Consider the following 18941-nt stretch of genomic DNA (forward strand, 5'->3'; position numbering starts at 1 on the left):
AAAAAATCATAGTTAGCTTTGAAATAAATTTTCTCGGCATGACGTCACGCTTTTGACAACATGTTTTATTGCTGACGCAGGGTACAGACTTTATTCCAATCGGAGTATTTTGCTCCGCTCTTACCTCCTACTACATTTTTTATCTCAAAGGTTTATTTGGGTCGAGTTAGAAACTAAATAGTATTACTACGTAATATGTTTTGGTTGAAGCTTTTATTGTATGCGTATGAATAGCTGATTGTTTACAAGTGACGATTGGATCAAATGACGTGAGTTCATTGTTTGTGTCTTAAGACATGTTTGTTCACACTTTACTCACAGTTTTTGAACTTTTTTCGTTCGGAATGAGAAAAGAAGGAGTAGAATGTAAGCAAAAAATATGTCCGGGCGAGATTGTAAATCCAGCCAAAATTCAACATACAGCACTTTTTGAAGTTTTATATAAAAATGAGGTCAGCTAAGCCTGTTTTGCGATAATTGGGGGCACCAAGAGAGGTCATATCTTCCTCCAAATGTCTTTCCCAGCTCAGGGAAGGTTTTCACTTGTCCCTGTTTACAAACTGCTGCAGCGTGTTCGTTCATCCGCTTAACATGCCCTAGTTAGTGAAGCTTTTGGATTTTCAATCTATGCACTATCGTCATGTCTGCGTAAAGCTCATAACTCATCATTATAGCTCCTTCGATACTCGCCGTCGACATCACGGATAGGACTATAAACCTTCCGGAGAACTTTTCTCTCGAATACTCCAAGGGCCATCACACCTTCTCTAGACACCTTCCATGATTCCGAGCCATACATCAGGACAGGTATGATGAGTGACTTGTAGAGCGAGAATTTTGTTCGTTGAAAGAGGACTTTCAATTGCCTAAAGAAGCACTTGTTAGCAAGAGTTATTCTCCATTTGATTTCTAAGCCGCCATTGTTTTTGCTTTTAATGCTGCTTCCGAAATGAACGAAATTCTTCACATTCTCGAATTTATATCCATCAACAGTGACGTGGCTACAAAGGATACGATGACAGCATCTACTTCGCCTTGCCCAAAATTCACTGTAAGACCCACTTTTTTTTATTCTTTATCTTATATCAACTCTTGTCGCCATGTTTGAACAGCCCTTCGGGTATCCCATCATTACTTGGCACCTTGTGATTCTTTAGCCGTGATACTGGATGCCTCGGAGTGTTTTTCATCATCGGCAATCGGGGTATCGGATTCGTCTTCCCCCACACTCTATACGTCAGTTACCAGGTCGCCATTATCGTTTCTACAGGAATCTGCCCCGGTCTTGAAACCTTCTGTCATTAAAAGATCATGAAATATGTATGGTAAACCGAAAAATAATATTGTTTCGCGATAAATATCCGGGGAGATAGAATGTGGTGTGTTAATGGGAGCATTAATTGGTCATCCTACACGTTTTAGGCCGACTCCATGTGCATCTGATAAGGCAGATAACTTTTTTGCTGAGAAATATTCCATGGCAAAAACACAATCGAAAGGTTTTCCAAGACACCAAATCAATTTGATGTTAGTTGTTCGCGCGCTTTCAAAAAGGAAGAAAAAATATAGTTCGAAAATTTTATTTTTACTCCGGCGTAGTCGTTTACTCAGGTAACAGTTTTAAGTACTCCGAACACTGGTAGCGAAATATGAGAGAAATGTAATAAATCGAAAAATTTTAATAGCGCTACGTCATCAAACCTTTTTTTTTTTCAAATTCGATTACAAATACAACAATTCCGGAATGCGGGATCTTTGCTCATTCGATTATGGAGTCGACACATATTAAATTCGTCGCCTAAGCCCATCATAAGCAAATGTTGAGAAGTTCAAAATAATTGTTTTTGAGCTGTCCATTTGATATATGTAGCTGTTAGAAAACTGTGAATGTATTTGCCAAATACCACTCTAAAGAACGTTGCGAAGAAGAAATAATAGATAAGCCATTTGCAATAAAACAGATTTTATGATGGGCTCTAGAACTTTGTGAAAACCATGTGAACCATGTGAAAACAATGCAAGCTCAAACTCAGTGGAGAGCTGAAGTTCTCTCTCGACGAACATGTCATTTGCTTAATTTCTCAAAGCATAATTTTAGCCTTGCAGCTTTAAAAATTTAATTAAACATGTTTTAATTAAAATGAAATGATGAAAGTATTCTTTCGTCTATCTGGGCCAAACATATGCCATTTTAAGGTCCAAATTACAAAAATCAGCCCGGTTGTTCGGCCGTTTTGCTCTAAGAAGTCAAGGTCTACAATATAGTAATTTTTGGGTCTTCGTTCAATCACGGGACTGTTTCTTAAAATTGGATGAAAAAGTCTCACTGAGGTTATTTTTTTTTATGTAAGCGATTTTTAAACCTTAGTCAGAATATTCGTTATAGACTTCGTCTTCTTCTCTTCATCATGTCATCTTCCGAGTATGTAAACATTTCCTTTTATCTATATTTTTGGTTTAAAGGTTTCTTTTCCGTGCCCAACATATATTCTACAATGAATTCTAATTACCTCAATAACTGGGTTTATGCCAACTCGCTAATTGTTTTTCTGTGACTCATTGTGCTCCTATCAACGAAACCAAGTAGTTATGTGCACGCCAAAAGTAATCACCAAAACAGGATAAGGGAGTAAGTCAATGCAATTTGGCGCATAAGTGATCATAGTTGTGCCCCAAACAGCTCTCGCGTTCTAGTTTCTCTGCCCGTTAGTTCTATTTGACTTCTATGGCGTAGCGTTGATGTTGTTGTTGTGTTAACAGAGCTTCGCCACATTCAATGGGTGCGACCACTCACCAATTTTCTTTAAAGTCCTCTAACGGGAGTCCAAGAAAACTAGCAGTTTCAACAGAGGTGAACCATAGGGAAGTTGGCGTTAAAGACGTTGGTTCCGCATTATAGTTAAATAGAGATTTGGTGTCATGTGGGGACACATCGCACGCGGGGCATACATTGCTTATGTCGGGGTGGATTCTGAATAAGCAAGAGTTTAACCTGTTCCAGTATCCAGAACGAAGTCGCGCCTTGTGTCTCCCTTGTTAGTGGGCCTTCTTATGCTGGAAAGGTGGGATATTGTACATTAATAACGGGGTTCACCGGGCGCGTCCTGGCAAGAGCGTTTAAAGATTGTGTATGGATTTGGCTTAGGGTCTTTTCGTGCTCGTTTGGATCAAATGGCTGTGTTGGCAGGTGCTGGATCTCATCATAGTGCTTATGGAGACTTTCCTTTAACCCTCTTGTAGGCGAGGTTAGATCAAGCAGTTGTTTTCTAAGATGTCCTGGTTTGTGAAAATTAAGCAAAAACTGTACGTTCAGCATTTCGTTGTGCTATTTAATATTGAGCACTTTGACTTCGCTATGTAGGTGATGTTCAGGGGTCAAAAGGGAGACATCCCATGACAGTTCTGAGTGCAGCATTTTGATAGGCCTACAGCCTTTTCCAGTATGTGTGTTTCTGACCACGCGTCAAAACTGGTGTTGCGTAGCACATGCACGCCAGCCAATTGCTTTGTGAGAGGTAAGTTTCTTTATCTTTTCCCCAAGTTCCTCCGGCAAGTGACTTGAGGATTTGTTGCGACTTTGTACTTTAGATACAATTTCGGTGGCATGCGTCTTGAATGTGAGCATATTATCGAACATTACCCTTTAGATCTTTGGGTCGTTGACAGTCGGTAGCGTAAAACCTTCGAAGTGAACGTCCAATATTTGCGTAATCTGTACCTTTTCCGTCATAAAGAGAGTGGCCATGGATTTGATCGGTGACAACGCGTGAGGTAAAGAAACTAAAAAAATTAGGGAGGGCCAGGTCTCGTTGCAATTATCGCGCAATCCTCGGCATAGGAAATAATAGTAGCTCCTTCTGGTGGGAAAGGGAGCTGTGATCTTTAGAAATTAAACAGAAGCGGGGATAGGTCAGCACCCACTGGTACTGTCTGTTTAATTCTCATGGGTTTTGATGTTTCGTTCCTAAATTGAGCCGACGCTTGCCGACCATTCAGACAATTTACGGTCCATCTATTTAGACAAGGGGGAAGAGATGAATCTTCTATGCCTTGGAGTTGCATACTGTGGTTGACTGCGTCAAAAGCTTTCGGCAGGTCGAGTTCCACGAGCACCGTCCTAAGATGGGTTTTTTTCTGATTTAGTCCGTAATTTAACAAAATCGAACGGCCTAATTGTACCCCTCGCTACTATTTTAAGTAAGGTACATACATAACGCATTCTTTCTTAAACCTTTTTTCAAACATACATACTTGCATGTACCGTTAAAATACACAAAATATGCGCATTAATGCAGATAAAGTAAGTAATCAAAATTTGATATCGAATGTCAAAGGAGAGTTGCAAGAAAGAAGAAAATGACAAAAAACAAGGGTATAAAGTAAATTACTAAGAAGCTTTCACAATAAAATGCGGGTGGCCATCTACCTACTTGGGAAACAAAATATTATAAAAACAACAAACAAAACAAAATATAAGATAATAAAAAGTAAAATGTTTTGAACAGTCACAGGAAGCCCCATAAAAAGTTATTATTTTACCACTCCATTATCCAAAAAGAGAACAATGTTGTTGCGGACCTCACATTTGTGCCTAGAGATGTGCAATGCTGCCAGCTTATACTTAAGCAACTCAAAAGCAATGAAAGGAAACGATAAGATGGAGTAGATACGCTTACGATTATATCGACTGACTGTGTCACCAAGTAAAAGGTAAAGAAGAAAGTAAAAAAAAAAACCCTTCAGTTCGATAAACAACAACAGTGCGGCACAGAGATTATGGGTTGGTTTGTGCAACGAGCTTGGATGGCGCTTACCAGTTGTTGGTCAGTAAACGACGACTATGTACTTAAGTATTCAATCGAGTCGATATTTGGTCAGCTAAATGGCTGGCAGCATTCTTGTTCAATAGATGCGCGTGTTGTGAAGGGTTTACAACAAAAAATATAAGGCTTAAACAGAACAAACGGACGAACATACTTATACTTATATTTGTTACTTGCAAACAGGAAAATGTTGAGAATTTGAAATTTTTTTAAAAGTAAGACGGAAGTACTCGTAAGTAAGAAATATTCAAGAAATGCATACTTCGAACGTTATTTGAAGGGATTTTAGTAATGGCGCATTGTATGGATGGTATTGGATTATCTACTTACGATATTAAATTTGTTATATGCACACATACCCACGTCTATATGTATGTAGGTATGTATTTTTAAGTGCAAAGTGGATAATACTTACCCAAGGCATGACACTGTAAGATTTTCGTACGTCCTTCACTCACTATCGAACCCGATGATGAGGGTTGTGTAGTGAAACGCGGCGCCTGTAATTGTGGACCATCTGGAAAAAAGAGAATGAAAGTATATAAAAATTTGTTAAAATATTTTCTTGGTAACAAATAATATAAGTATGATTATAGAAAATGGACACAACTAAGGAAGCCTAAGTTCGCGTAAAACTAGAATGAGTTAGGAAATTAAAATGTAAAGATTCATGATTGTGTAGCGGTGCCTAAATGACCGAACCAAATTGTACCCGGTGTTGTAGGTGTGCGCACGACTCGGCGTCACAATATCTACTCGGATTGGGGTGCGTCATAGCTAAAATCCGCCCCCCTAAAAGGCTGCAACAAAAGCACAAGGAAGAATGTGAGAAGACTGTGCGAACGCTACCCCAAGTAGAAGAATGTAGCGAGAGCTTCTTCAGTGAAAAATGTAGGGAACACTTATCTGCCTTATTAAGTGGAGGCGGTGAAAGAATAATTTCAACTGGAGTTCAGAATCGAAGATGATAGAACTAATGCACCCCCATTACACTATGACCAGGATTGAATAGCAATATCCAATATTGATGTTAGAGTCGTTGACTCTATAGTACAATTGTATAGATGGTTGTATCAAATGGAGAACATACACACATCACACATGAACAATGAAGACTTTAGCCTATTATAAAGTACAGATCAAAGTTGAGTCGAGGTGGCGTGTCATTCCCTAGTGCACTTCCCGTTTCTACGATGGTTGGACATTTTAGATTTAGATTTATTCATTCATTCCTTTCTTACAATGTAACATTTCAACTTAAAATTTACATCATTTAGATTAATGCTGTTATAATAACGGCGTTCATCGGAATTGACTCTTAGGGGCAATATTCTTTGTATAGATACGGCTGTGGGTCTATATACTCCTTCGGATCAAAAAGCTGAGTTATTTATAGTCGAATTATAATGCTTATAATATAAACGCTTTTCGGACGCCATACGGAGGCATCTCCTGGCAGAGTTTCGGCACAGCTGCCTATTTTATCAGATTAGGTTTTGTAAGATTGGAGTCCATACTGGCGATGCCGTCAGACTAAGTTGACTGGCTGATCTGTTTCCTATATCTAAACAGAGACTTTGATTTTCCCGAAGCGCGTAAGCTCTCAAGTTGCTACTTTGTACTTTGAAGGCAATCACGGATGCATCTGAAGTAGAGCTTATGACCGAACGTCGTACGCAGGAGGTTTTGGTGTTCGACAGTTCGAAACGTTATTTCATCTGCTTATTTTAGTATACCAGCACCATTAGAGAAATAATAGTGCTTGAGATGTTTCTATCATTTGGCTCATAATCCTTTGGTCGACAAGTTTTTTGATATCCGAATTAAGCTATGCAAGTATGAAGCCAGTCGACACTTCGATACCCACGTTATTCTTGTCGGATGTCAGTAAGAATGCAAAGAGCAGCGAAAGAGCCATCCATATATTCTTTAAAGTGGTCCCAATCAGCTCATTTAAAGTTGGAGGACACTATCAAATCTAAATTTTTATTTAATTTAAACGAACTGAATTTCCTTCACGTTCGGCGATGTACCCAACATTCGTTATTTTTTCTGAAAAGCTCTTATACAACAGATTATTGAGCTAGGAAGGGAAAACCTAAAATTTTGCCGACACGTTTTATAAATACTCGAAAATATCTGCTAGAGAGGGCAATTGACGTTCTGTTAAGTAATTAAATAAAAAAAAAAAACAAAAAAGAATCGTACAATCTTTGTTTTAAGTATGACAATTCCTTTTCATTTTATAACTTCACAGAACATAAACTGCGTAACTTATGGGGTGAGAATTTCGTCATATATTTCTTTTGTAGCTCGTCCAGTCTTTGTTACGAGTTTTGGGAAATTATTGACTATTCTGCGCCTTCTGTTTAGTTCCTTTTGCTGAAATATCGAATAAGTCACTCAAATATTCAAAGAAGCCAAATGTTTTTCACCTACAACACTACTATCATAGTAGTACTTCACTTACTACGTTTTAAAATCAGCTGACTAACTATTCCTCAGCTTGCGCTGCTTTTAAACTCTTAGTTGCCTAGTTGGCCAGTTTCCGCTAGGGTTTAGAGTTTTCACAGCCTTCTCGAATTGTTGTTTATTCATTTCTGTATCTCATGTTCCCATCTATCTTCTAGTTACACGCGTGTTCACATGTACACATGTGTAAACATTTCTGAGTTCTTAAGCGCTCTCGCTGTTGCCTTCTAGGACGAGTAATACGCGCTGTTTATTACTCTTTCTCTACGCTCTTACCGGCTTTTATTGTGCAGTTACTAGCACCACAGTGATGTATTGAAATTGCTAATATTCGCCACAGTATTACAAATGACCCATACTTCTATAAGATCTAACGCCGCTAGACCTGCCAAAGAAATTCCGAGCCTTGCTTGTAAGAACATGTAAGTCCCTAATTTTTCGAGTAATTCAAACCGTTATAGCTCACTGTCAGAGATTCGTGATAAGTATTACAACTGAGTATATTTTGTCAAATTATAAGTATAGGAAAACAAAAAATGGCCATCTACCCCGCCCTGCCACTAATGCAAACCCAAAATAAAGTTACTTGGGCTACGAGCAAACTAACTTTCTTTTACAATAAAACAAGAAAAGTCCAAACGCAGGTGCCACTGCTGCATTTTATGGTTAAATCGAGGTGGCGAGTGAATGTATGCAATGGCCTTTCGGCTTCAACGAATTTCCACAAATCAATTCAACAATTTTCATTTTATCCTTTTTCAGCTTGCCAATAAGGCTCAAAGGCTGGTAAAAACAAACCGAGCAAAAAAAAAAGCAATTTTGTAAATGTTTTATAAGCCAACAAATCGTTTTGTGGTCAACAATTTGCCGACTTTTTTCTTGTGAATTATTTGTAAGCACTGTTTCCTTTTTTTAATTGTTTTGGGGGTTTTCCTATTTGTTTTGGTTTTTGTTTGTGAGCCAAACAAAAGGACTAATAAAAATATTTTTATTGAATGCTTGTGTTGCAGTGTTTTAACGGTTCAAAATTGCTGGCGTGTAATAAATTTGTTTGATGAAAAAAAGTAATACAAAAAAATTAAAAAATCCGATTGGCAACGCGTTGAGGTGACACCGTTGAATTCATTGCTCACTGACCACAAATACAAAAGTGAATTAAAATTTCAGCGAAAAAAAAAGAAAAGTACAAAAAATTTTAAATAAATAAGTATGAAGGACAAATATTAATTTTAACAATTAATGCGAAACAAAGCTTCATTCGTCATGTACGTTTATTGATGAAAGCTACCACACAAGTGAATGATAGATACATATGGGATATTCCATCCCATTTCGACCAATTTTGAACCCGACCCCTTTAGAATTGGCTGAAAGTTTTTCTTCTTTTTCTAGCTTACGAAAGACGTTTTTCAGAATTTTTTAAAATTTTTTCATCCCACTCAAAAAAAGTTATGAATAATGAAGAAACACCGGTTTTGTTTTCAAAATGCTATAACTTTTTCAAAAATTGACCGTTTGGGATCTTTTTTTTTAAATTTGTTTTTAAATGTACTTTTCGGAAAAAATACAAAAAAAAATTTAATGTTTTTTTTTTTTAATTTTTCAGTTTTTCGAGATTTTTCAAATTTCGCCATTTTTTTTTCTCATAAAAAACTTCAATCAATTCTGCAATCGTCACCACTAATTCCGAAGTGGGTCGATTTTTTTTATATTTTTTTTATTTAATTGGAAAACAATTTTTATTTATATAAAAAAAAATGTAAGAAAATGATTTTTAAGTAGTCTTTTCTTTATATATTATGGTAATCTACGATTAAAATGACTCGCTTTCGCTGTCCAGCAACTCCATTAGGCCGGTAAGAAGAAAACTTTCAGCCAATTCTAAAGGAGTCGGGTTCAAAATTGGTCGATATGGGATGGAATACCCCATGTACGTGTATTAATTTAGGCGCGAACAATTTTTTATAGAATATATCAAAAAAAATGTGCATAAACTTACACAGAATTTCTGTAGCAAAAACTTGCTTATGGGCATTCACGAACATATATGTCAAAACTTATTTTTGTTTTAATTTTTGAAGTAAATACCTCTTATTGGGTATAAACCCGAACAACTGAAAAGAAATTGTCTCACACTGAAAGCTTATATCAACGAATAGGCACGAATTTTTGGAAAATTGGATAATACTACTCATGACGTTATAAACCAGACAGGAGAAGTCAATATTACAAAATGGACTTCCATTTGACAATACTTGCCCTCATAATAGATTTCCTCAGTATCATTAATAAAGTACTGCATTTATGACCATCTGCAATATGAAGTAACGTGGAGGGGTTTATATTCGTTTCCTGATAGGAAATGGAAAAGTCTTAGTCAACGGTACTGAATAGCTGGGTCGTCATTGTCCACAACTAAGGAATATGGAAACATACTACTGACGTCATTGAGATGACCGATGTTCTGAAACAATATACTGAAGTTGTGGATGAGTGTTTGGAAGGCTGGTAATACGAAAACTTTTGATTGACAGTATACGGTCCGAAGACCCAACATTTATCTATGTAAACCAAGCGTTTATGTAGGCTCATTAAGCACTCCTCTTTCTGCTGGTGTAAATTTATATAGCGGCAGATGTATTACAGAAATGATGCTGCAACAAGTCACAGCTTTTGAATTTACCTGATGGCAAAAAATAAAACTTTGGCTAATCAGAACTTTATTTAGAACAGCTCTGGCAAACCCCCTAAAACGTTTAGACAAATATAAAATACTCCCAGCCGTATGAGCAAACTCGACAGATATTGCTCTGAATTTCTCTATCCACTCACCTACCTCTAACCCTTTGCCCTAACACTCCCCTCTACATTTTCTAGTTTATCCTTAGGTTAGACTGAACTGGCCGCTTAGTGAGGACACCACTTTTCCTTAATCGGCTCATTCATCTTCCCTATCCCTTTCATTATTCCGTATATCTTCCCGCTGAGCCTCTTACGCCTGTGGCGCTTGCTCTTATCCAAAACTAACTCACACTATTACTCTCAATCTTCTACTTATGTATTCTTATTCATCTGTTGACCTCTTTTGCCTCAAACCATTAATCTTACTTTTACTCTCACTCTCCTTTTTCCTTTTGTTCTCTTTACTTCTCTGATTCCTTCCAACATCCTTTACTCTTTTTTCTCGTTTCCACTGTTTTCTCTTTTCTTTTATGTCCTCATTTCCAATGTCCAGATATATCGAGTTTGGCTTTTTTTCGCACATTACTAAAGTAGTAAAAAAGTAGCAAAATAGTACTAACAATTTATCCTCCCTACTACTTTAGATTTAGCTCGTTGAGACTTTAATTAAATATAATTGAAAGGATTTCGCAATTCGGTATGACTTGTTTCAATATCGCGTTGGCGTTGTAACTGACAGATTTCTTGCGATTTATACTGCGCTGTAGTTGACTTCCGAGCGGTGGAATAAAAAAAAAAACGATGTTGCCACATTTTTTAAATTAAATGCAATGGCTTGCTCGTTCAATCAATTTTGTCTACACTTATGTAAGTGAAGAAAAGTGCCGAAGTCTTTCCCCTTTAATTCCATAACGGGGAGAACACTTTTTGTGATTTTTATGAATTTTATTGGACAGCTTTGCGAAATCTAATGGTGGCCAATCGAGCTCAATTTAAAGGCTAGTGGATAGATGCTGTTAAACTTTTTTTCTATATTGCGAAAATTGCTTAGATTGAAGTTTGTAAAGGCAATCTGTATTGCTTTTTTATTATTTCTTGTTTTTTCTTTGTGGAAATAGCCTGAGAGATACTTAACCCTTGCCTTCCATCACGTGACAACTCGAATCAACCGAAAAAGATGTTTCACTTCTGTTGTGTTTTGGAGTTTATGCAACATTTTCTGTTTAACATTTATATGAAAGTTATGAAAAGATTTTATTGAATTGCAACGAACTAAGCTGCAAAAAAATTTGATAGAAATATGTGAAATGAACATTAAATTATTTTCACATAAAATATCAAATTTTTTCACTAAACATATTATAAATAGTGTACATTGCTAAAAGTGTTATTCAAACATAACTGATAGATTTCTTTCAATTATTGTAAGTTATTGAAAAAATACACATTCAACGAGTTTTGCAAATTAATATCAATGCGACATGAATAAATATTGAGTGTTCTGGGAATTTTTTTTTGCTTCTAGAATTCATCATATTTTTGCTCAACTTGTGTTTTAATTAACAGCTGGCTACACAATTTTAAGGTCACATCAGGGGTTAACGAATTTTATGTGAAGCCATCAATAATGGAACCAAAAAATGTGGCAAATAAAAACTTTGGCTTTTGTTTAAAGTGTAGACAATGCAACAGCAATCTATGCAAATACCGATAATTCTACAAATAAACTAATTTTTTTAGGCACTTTCCATTCACGGAAACTCCCAATACCAATTTTAATTGCCGGCGGATGCCATGATGTGGTGGTAGCCTGCTCTGTCTACCAAATCAAAGGGTTCAAGTCCCGGACAAAGCAACATCAAAAATTAATAAAAAAAGTGTTTCAATTACGAACAAGTATTTATAAGCGGAAGTGATTTCTGTCCTTAAAACTCCACAGTGAGATCTAATCTGCCTTGCAGATGCCGTTCGGAGTTTGCGAAAACCTTTAAGCCATTTTGTAGGGACAAATTAAAAAAAAAAAGAACATGACGCCAACTGGAAGATAATCTCGGCTTAAAATCTCTTCGTACCGATATCGACAATGATTTGTTTTTTATCGCCTTTTTCTCGATAACCAATTTTCATTGCCGAGGTATAGATTTTCTATCGGTTTGTTATAGCCGCGTCACCCGATTTTTATGAACTTTTTACCATCTTGTTATCGACGGTTTACAGATGTGTCATTAAATTAAATCGACTTTTTATGGGTATCTGTTTCTTAACAAACCAAGGAGTCGTCGGTGACAAATCGATAACAGGATGATAACAAATTGAAAACACTCCGTAAATAAATCGATAACATTTTTATAACAAATCCATAACACGCGTAAGCAAAATTATCTCATTCCGATAACGATTTGATCACTTTTCGATTTCATGCCGATAACTTTTCGATAAATAATCTATAGCTTTTCGATTGTAAATAGATATGTGTAAGATAAAAATTTGTTAGTTGCTTTAGAACCACTCGATAAATTTTCGAGTACAAAAAATAAATTTTTTATACCAAATCGATAACAAAGAAATAACCTTTTGATATAAAACACTGCGAGCATTTTTCTGCCTCTTACCTCCTCGGTAGTAAATCGCGCCAAGTATTTCTTTTTAACATTTAAATAACAACTCTTCGACAGCAAATCGATAATATTTTGATAATATAACGATAGTTTTTCGACAAATAATCGGTAACTTTTGGATGGTAAATTGATAACTATTCGATAACAAACCGGTGAAGAATCGGTCACTCATGTTGTTGTTAAAAAACATTCCTCGAAGCGTTAAGGGAGTGCTATCGATGATGATGATCCTTTGCCGGATATAGATCCGGTACTTTCTGATAACAAGGACCATTAAGTTACAAGCTCGACGATAACGAGGAAGATTTGATATGACCACATTAAATAATCTGGGCCATCCCGACCCACACCTTCTACTTCCATGACGAAGTTGGGGTTACCAGGGCCTCGGCTGCTAAATAAATATAATTCGCCACGGGTAAGTTAAGTTAACAATTGGGTTGGATAAGCTATAAAATTCGCTGACTATCCCCTGAAAGGGTTGCGCTAAACAACCACTTGAATCATCTGGGTACTTTAGTTGGCTCTTACAACAGACGTACCTGCCGCGGGTAAATTCTAAGCCCCCTAATCCGATAACCTTTGTTAGAAATAGCTTCACATCGTATATAAGTTTCTATTAACCATTCAAATTCAAACGAGACTGGAAGCAAGGCCGCTTATTTTCCGTTGCTGATCTAGATAAAGAAAAAAAAAAAAATGGGTCTGGCATTTGAGAAGACAAAGACAATGTACCTACTGTGATCACGGAGAGAATCAGCGCATAAATGCCTTGGAAGCCACTTCACTTAAAATATTAATTCGAACTTTTATCAAGTGCTACGTTGGACTGAGAGGTTTAATTTCCTGCCGTAAAAAGATTACGCTATATAAGTGTTCATCAAATACGGTAGACGTAATTTTCATTAGCCATCCTTCTCTGTACCCACTTCCCCTCACTATATCCTTGAACCCTCTCTTTTTTAGCACTTGCCTGTCCTTCTTCGCCTCTAACTCTCTTACTGAAAATTCCTGGCTGGAGTGGGTTGGGATTCATCAGTCGTTTCTTTGAAATTTACCACGGGGTTTGTAACAATTCCCTTCATGTGAATGTAAATGTGAGTGTGTGGGACGCAGTGTTAGCGCGTCATACAAAGTCTGGGCTTAAATTTTCAAATTTTTGTTACTTTTTTTTAAAAGCATCAACCCACCAAGTGTTCGATTATTGGTTACAGTGATCAAATTACAAATAATGTATCGTAAGCAGAATCTCAGTTAAAATAAATCAAGAAGTTTGATAAAACGGCATATGTGCCACGAGCAAAGCTAACACTCATCAAAATGCTTAAAAGAAAGGGTGATAAAATAAAGAGAAGCTATTTTTAATTGCGTATGGCAATTTAATCCGCCGCAATCATGCTGAGGGTGAAGAAGAACTACAAATATGAAGTTGCGCATGCGCGCCTCCAATGCGCAAGCCACTCCACTCGTGGAAACCACAAAGCCGGTAGCCGTTTAATATAGAATACAAAGCAGCCTGTGTAGGTACCGTCTTTCTATGCAACTCAAATTTCTACTGATAAATGGGGCGATTGAGGTGCCCGCGTATTGTAGGGCAACATAATTTAGTGTAATGCATCCGAAGTAAACAACTTCAAATGAACTGGGAAGTATACACACCGGCACATACAAAAACAATGACACCATTTATGCAAAGTGTACTTGAGAGCACGGTAAAAAGTTTGTGCACTTTATATAGGAAAAATAAAAGCATGCTAACCAACAACAATAAATACACAATTATGGCAAAACCAAAGCTGTAAGATGATATAGAAGAAGCCTGCAACAGCTGCACACGTTACTAATTTAACGCTTACATAATTTTACATGCATAAAAAGGAAATCGAGAAAATATTATGTCTTGACTGAGAAGTTGTAGAGTGTGGGGTCTTGCGCTTTTATTTTGTTGCATCTCTATAATTTTAGTTGGAACTGTTAATATAAAATCGTGGTAATTTTGTAAGTGAGTGCCAATATCCTAATGGATCACAATCTACTTAGAACTGGAAGAGTTTGTTCTGTTATTGCATGAGGAGTGTACACTGTGGAGAGAACACATGTAAGTTGACGTTAGTTATGAAGAAATATGTGATATTTGAGACCGTATTATACTAAGCTACCAGGATACAAAATAGCTTGAATAACACTGGCCATACTAAAGTTCAGAAGTTCTATTTTTAAATTAGAAAGTTTCAAATCAAATTGAGAAAGTTACAATTGAAGTTCAGAATTCATTTATTTAATCGTCGCTGCTTCTCTGCGCTAACTTTCATTAGGCATCAATCGTGTTATAACTCTAAAAGCCATTGCATGACCGCGAATTTAGCTGCCTCCAGAAAGGACGATTTGTAGCACACTATCATACCTTGCATAGCACAGCGTTGGGTCCAGAACTGATCTCTGCTGGACGCCGCCGCTAATGTTGTGCTTTTTTTGGTGCCACATCCGTGTCAAAGAGAAGTACTCTGTCGCAAAAATAGCTTCCAATTATTCTGCTCAAATAAGTAGATGTGCCAAAGATTCGTCATTATTTGCTTCCAGTTTGCAGTATTAAAAGCATTTCTAATATCCAAAGTAATCAATGAACAGACCTTCCCATCTTATCAGGTTTTAGCAAAAGGACCAGATTTTGACATTCCTATGAGCGGGGGACGACGCCTTCTCCGATACAAGCGATGAAGAGATTCGTAAACGCTGGACCTGCGAACTTATTATCGTTAACGCTAAGTACCTCTAGCTCTGTAATTCTTGGAATTTTCATACCTCGCTTTGATAGACGCGAGTAGTCTTGTATTGAACATAGAAAAACCCATTAACCTACATTTTAATATTTAGCTCAGAAACAATTTGATATATTTAAGGATGGCCTGTGTGGTAAACACATTTATTTAAGCGTGACTAACATGTGAAGTCGCTATTTTCAAACCCTAATCACTAAGAGCTATGAAACTTACTAATATCAATTATTAAAAAAAACCAAAAATCCCAAAGCGGGCTAGAGGGCTTAGAATATACCCGCGGTAAGTATGCCTGTCGTTAAGGCGACTAAAATCCCAAATTGATGATTGTGGAGCTCAATTTACAGTTTCTCCAACCCAATTATCAACCTCTCCTCCCCGTGGTTAATCCTGTTTCTTTAACAGCCGAGGATCTGGCGACCCCATGTTCCTCATGGATCTAGGGGGTGGGAGGGCGACATGGTCTAGCAGGTTTCATGTGGTCATACTTAATTGTTCCCGAGATGGTCGGATTTGTACTTTAATGGCGCTTGTTACCAGAAGAACGTTTTGTATCCGATAACACTCCCCAAGGCCTTCGGGGAGTGTCCTTATCGCTACAAGAACAACAATAACATTAAAAAAAATACTTGACGCGATTTACCTCCGTGGAGATTATGGTCGAGCTTTTATTTTTTTGCGTCGTGATCCTTTTAATTTGTCCTACAAATTGGCTGAAAGCGACCTACATATTTTATGCCGACCCCGAACGGCATCTGCAAGGCAAATTAATTTTTTCTGAGAAGCTTTTCATGGCAGATGTACGCTCGAGGGGCGACCCCGATTGGAAAAAATTTTTGCTCATAAAAGCATTTTGTTTATTCAAGATGTATTGCATTTCACTGCAGCATCAACCTCATTGCAAGCAAGAAAGAAGCAACATCAAATATGTGAAACGAACCGCAAATGGTAGCACAATAAAATACAAACTATCGGCAGGAGTTGTCAACATGCATAAATGTGTTAGTGTGCGTATTCGAAGTAGAGATGTGAAACTAACGTCAACGCTACCGACTGTTTAAATTGGGCTATCGATTTTGCGAGCTTTTGGACTCGAGCGTACACGGTCGAAATTTTAGTTTATTTTCAAACTTAGCAAAGTTTACTGCTGATTTTAAGCTTCTTGTACTACTTTTAAAACTACTAAAAAACTTTAAGCACTTTATAAGATAACTTGGTTTTATTTCAGTCCAGACACTTAAAATATCTAAGTTTCGATGAAAAGCTTAAAACTTAAACCAAAAAGTTTTACCCGTACCGCGTTCTTGAACATATGTGATCTATATCACAAACGGTGAGAGAGTAAAACTAATTTTTAATATACTTGGTTTTAAATTTTAGTCCAGAAATTGAAAAAATGGTAAGTTTTTGGAGACAATTTTAAACCAAAACGTCTTATTTCAAAACTTTGCAAGGTCTGCATTTAAAACCAAAATAAGTTGGGTCATATACGTAGACCAAAAGCTTTAAGATATAAACTAAAGTTTTCAGCCGTGTTCATTCTCCCTTAGTAGTAGAGAATAACACTTCAATGCATTGAAATCTAGCTCTCTGCCATACCTTCGTTGTACTCCGCTTTTATACTCTTCCAGTACGACAATCTTCCCACCGAAACGTCTTTACTAGCCTATGGATGGCTTGCGCTTCACATCCTAAAATACTGGCACCTTGGTGTGATGGTAGCGTACTCCGCCTACCACACCGTATGCTCTGGGTTCAAACCCCGGGCAAAGCAACATCGAAATTTTAGAAGTAAGGTTTTTAATTAGAGGAACATTTTTCTAAGCGGGGTCGCCCCACGGCAGTGTTTGGCAAGCGCTCCGAGTGTATTTCTGCCATGAAAAGCTCCCACTGAAAACTCATCTGCCTTGCAGATGCCGTTCGGAGTCGGAATACTGTAGGGAAAATCAAGAGGATTACAACGCAAATTGGAAGAGAAGCTCGGCCTTAGATCTCTTCGGAGGTTATCGCGCCTTACATTTATTTTTATACTCGGCGTGCATTGCACACAGAGTATATTAACTTTGATTGGATAACGGTTGGTTGTACAGGTATAAAGGAATCGAGATAGATATAGACTTCCATATATCAAAATCATCAGTATCGAAAAAAGATATGATTGAGCCATGTCCGCCCGTCCGTCCGTCTGTCCGTTAACACGATAACTTGAGTAAATTTTGAGGTATCTTGATGAAATTTGGTTTGTAGGTTCCTGGGCACTCATCTTAGATCGATATTTAAAATGAGCGATATCGGACTATAACCACGCCCACTTTTTCGATATCGAAAATATCGAAAAACTGAAAAAAATGCGATAATTCATTACCAAAGACGGATAAAGTGATAAAATTTGGTAGGCGTGTTGACCTTATGACGCAGAATACAAAATTAGTAAAATTTTGGACAAAGGGCGTGGCACCGCACACTTTTAAAATAAGGTAATTTAAGAGTTTTGAAAACTGTAATTTGGCAGTCGTTAAAGATATCATAATGAAATTCAGCAGAAACGTTACTACTATTATTGTATATGTACTAAATTAAAATTAGCAAAATCGGATGAAGAATACGCCCACTTAAAAAAAAAAAAATTTGTTTAAAAGTCAAATTTTAATAAAAAATTTAATATCTTTACTGTATATAAGTAAATTACGTCAACATTCAACTCCAGTAATGATATGGTGCAACAAAATACAAAAATAAAAGAAAATTTCAAAGTGGGCGTTGTTCCGCCCTTTCTCATTTAGTTTGTCTAGAATACTTTTAATGCCATAAGTCGAACAAAAATTTACCAATCCTTCTGAAATTTGGTAGGGGCATAAATTCTATGACGGTAACTGTTTAGGTTAAAGCCACGCCCAGTTTTTATACACAGCCGACCGTCTGTCCTTCCGCTCGGCCGTTAACACGATAACTTGAGCAAAAATCAATATATCTTTACTAAACTTAGTTCACGTACTTATCTGAACTCACTTTATCTTGGTATAAAAAATGGCCGAAATCCGACTATAACCACGCCCACTTTTTCGATATCGAAAATTACGAAAAATAAAAAAAATGCCATAATTCCATACCAGATAAGAAAAAAGTGGTGACACGTGGTAATTTGATTTGTTTATTGACGCAAAATATAATTTTAGAAAAAGCTTTGTAAAATGGGTGTGACTCCTACCATATTAAGTAGAAGAAAATGAAAAACTTCTGCAGGGCGAAATCAAAAGCCATTGGAATTTCGGCAGGAATACTTTTCGCGGTATTACATATATAAATAAATTAGCGGTGCCCGACAGATGATGTTCTGGATCACCCTGGTCCACATTTTGGTCAATATTTCGAAAATGCCTTCACATATACAACTACCACCACTCCCTTTTAAAATACTCATTAACACCATTCATTTCATACCCATATCGTACAGACACATTCATTCTAGATTCACCCCTAGTACACCTTTATGGCGATATCTCGAAACGGCGTCCACCTCTAGAACTAAGGATCACTCCGTTTTAAAATACTCATTAACACCTTTCATT

General features: G+C 36.9%; 1 protein-coding gene across 6 annotated transcripts in view; it reads right to left on the reverse strand.

The window, feature by feature from the left end:
- sdk (sidekick cell adhesion molecule) overlaps positions 1-18941 on the reverse strand; it is a 371232-nt gene that overhangs the window by 158809 nt on the left and 193482 nt on the right. For all 6 annotated transcript variants that reach the window (XM_067785872.1, XM_067785876.1, XM_067785873.1 and 3 more), the window contains exon 3: positions 5239-5340. In XM_067785872.1, the coding sequence (XP_067641973.1) occupies positions 5239-5340 (102 nt within the window). The remainder of the gene's footprint in view (positions 1-5238; positions 5341-18941) is intronic.

Source organism: Eurosta solidaginis, chromosome 4 (genome assembly GCF_040869045.1).
Source record: "Eurosta solidaginis isolate ZX-2024a chromosome 4, ASM4086904v1, whole genome shotgun sequence".
In the NCBI taxonomy this organism is placed as follows: Eukaryota; Metazoa; Arthropoda; class Insecta; order Diptera; family Tephritidae; genus Eurosta; species Eurosta solidaginis.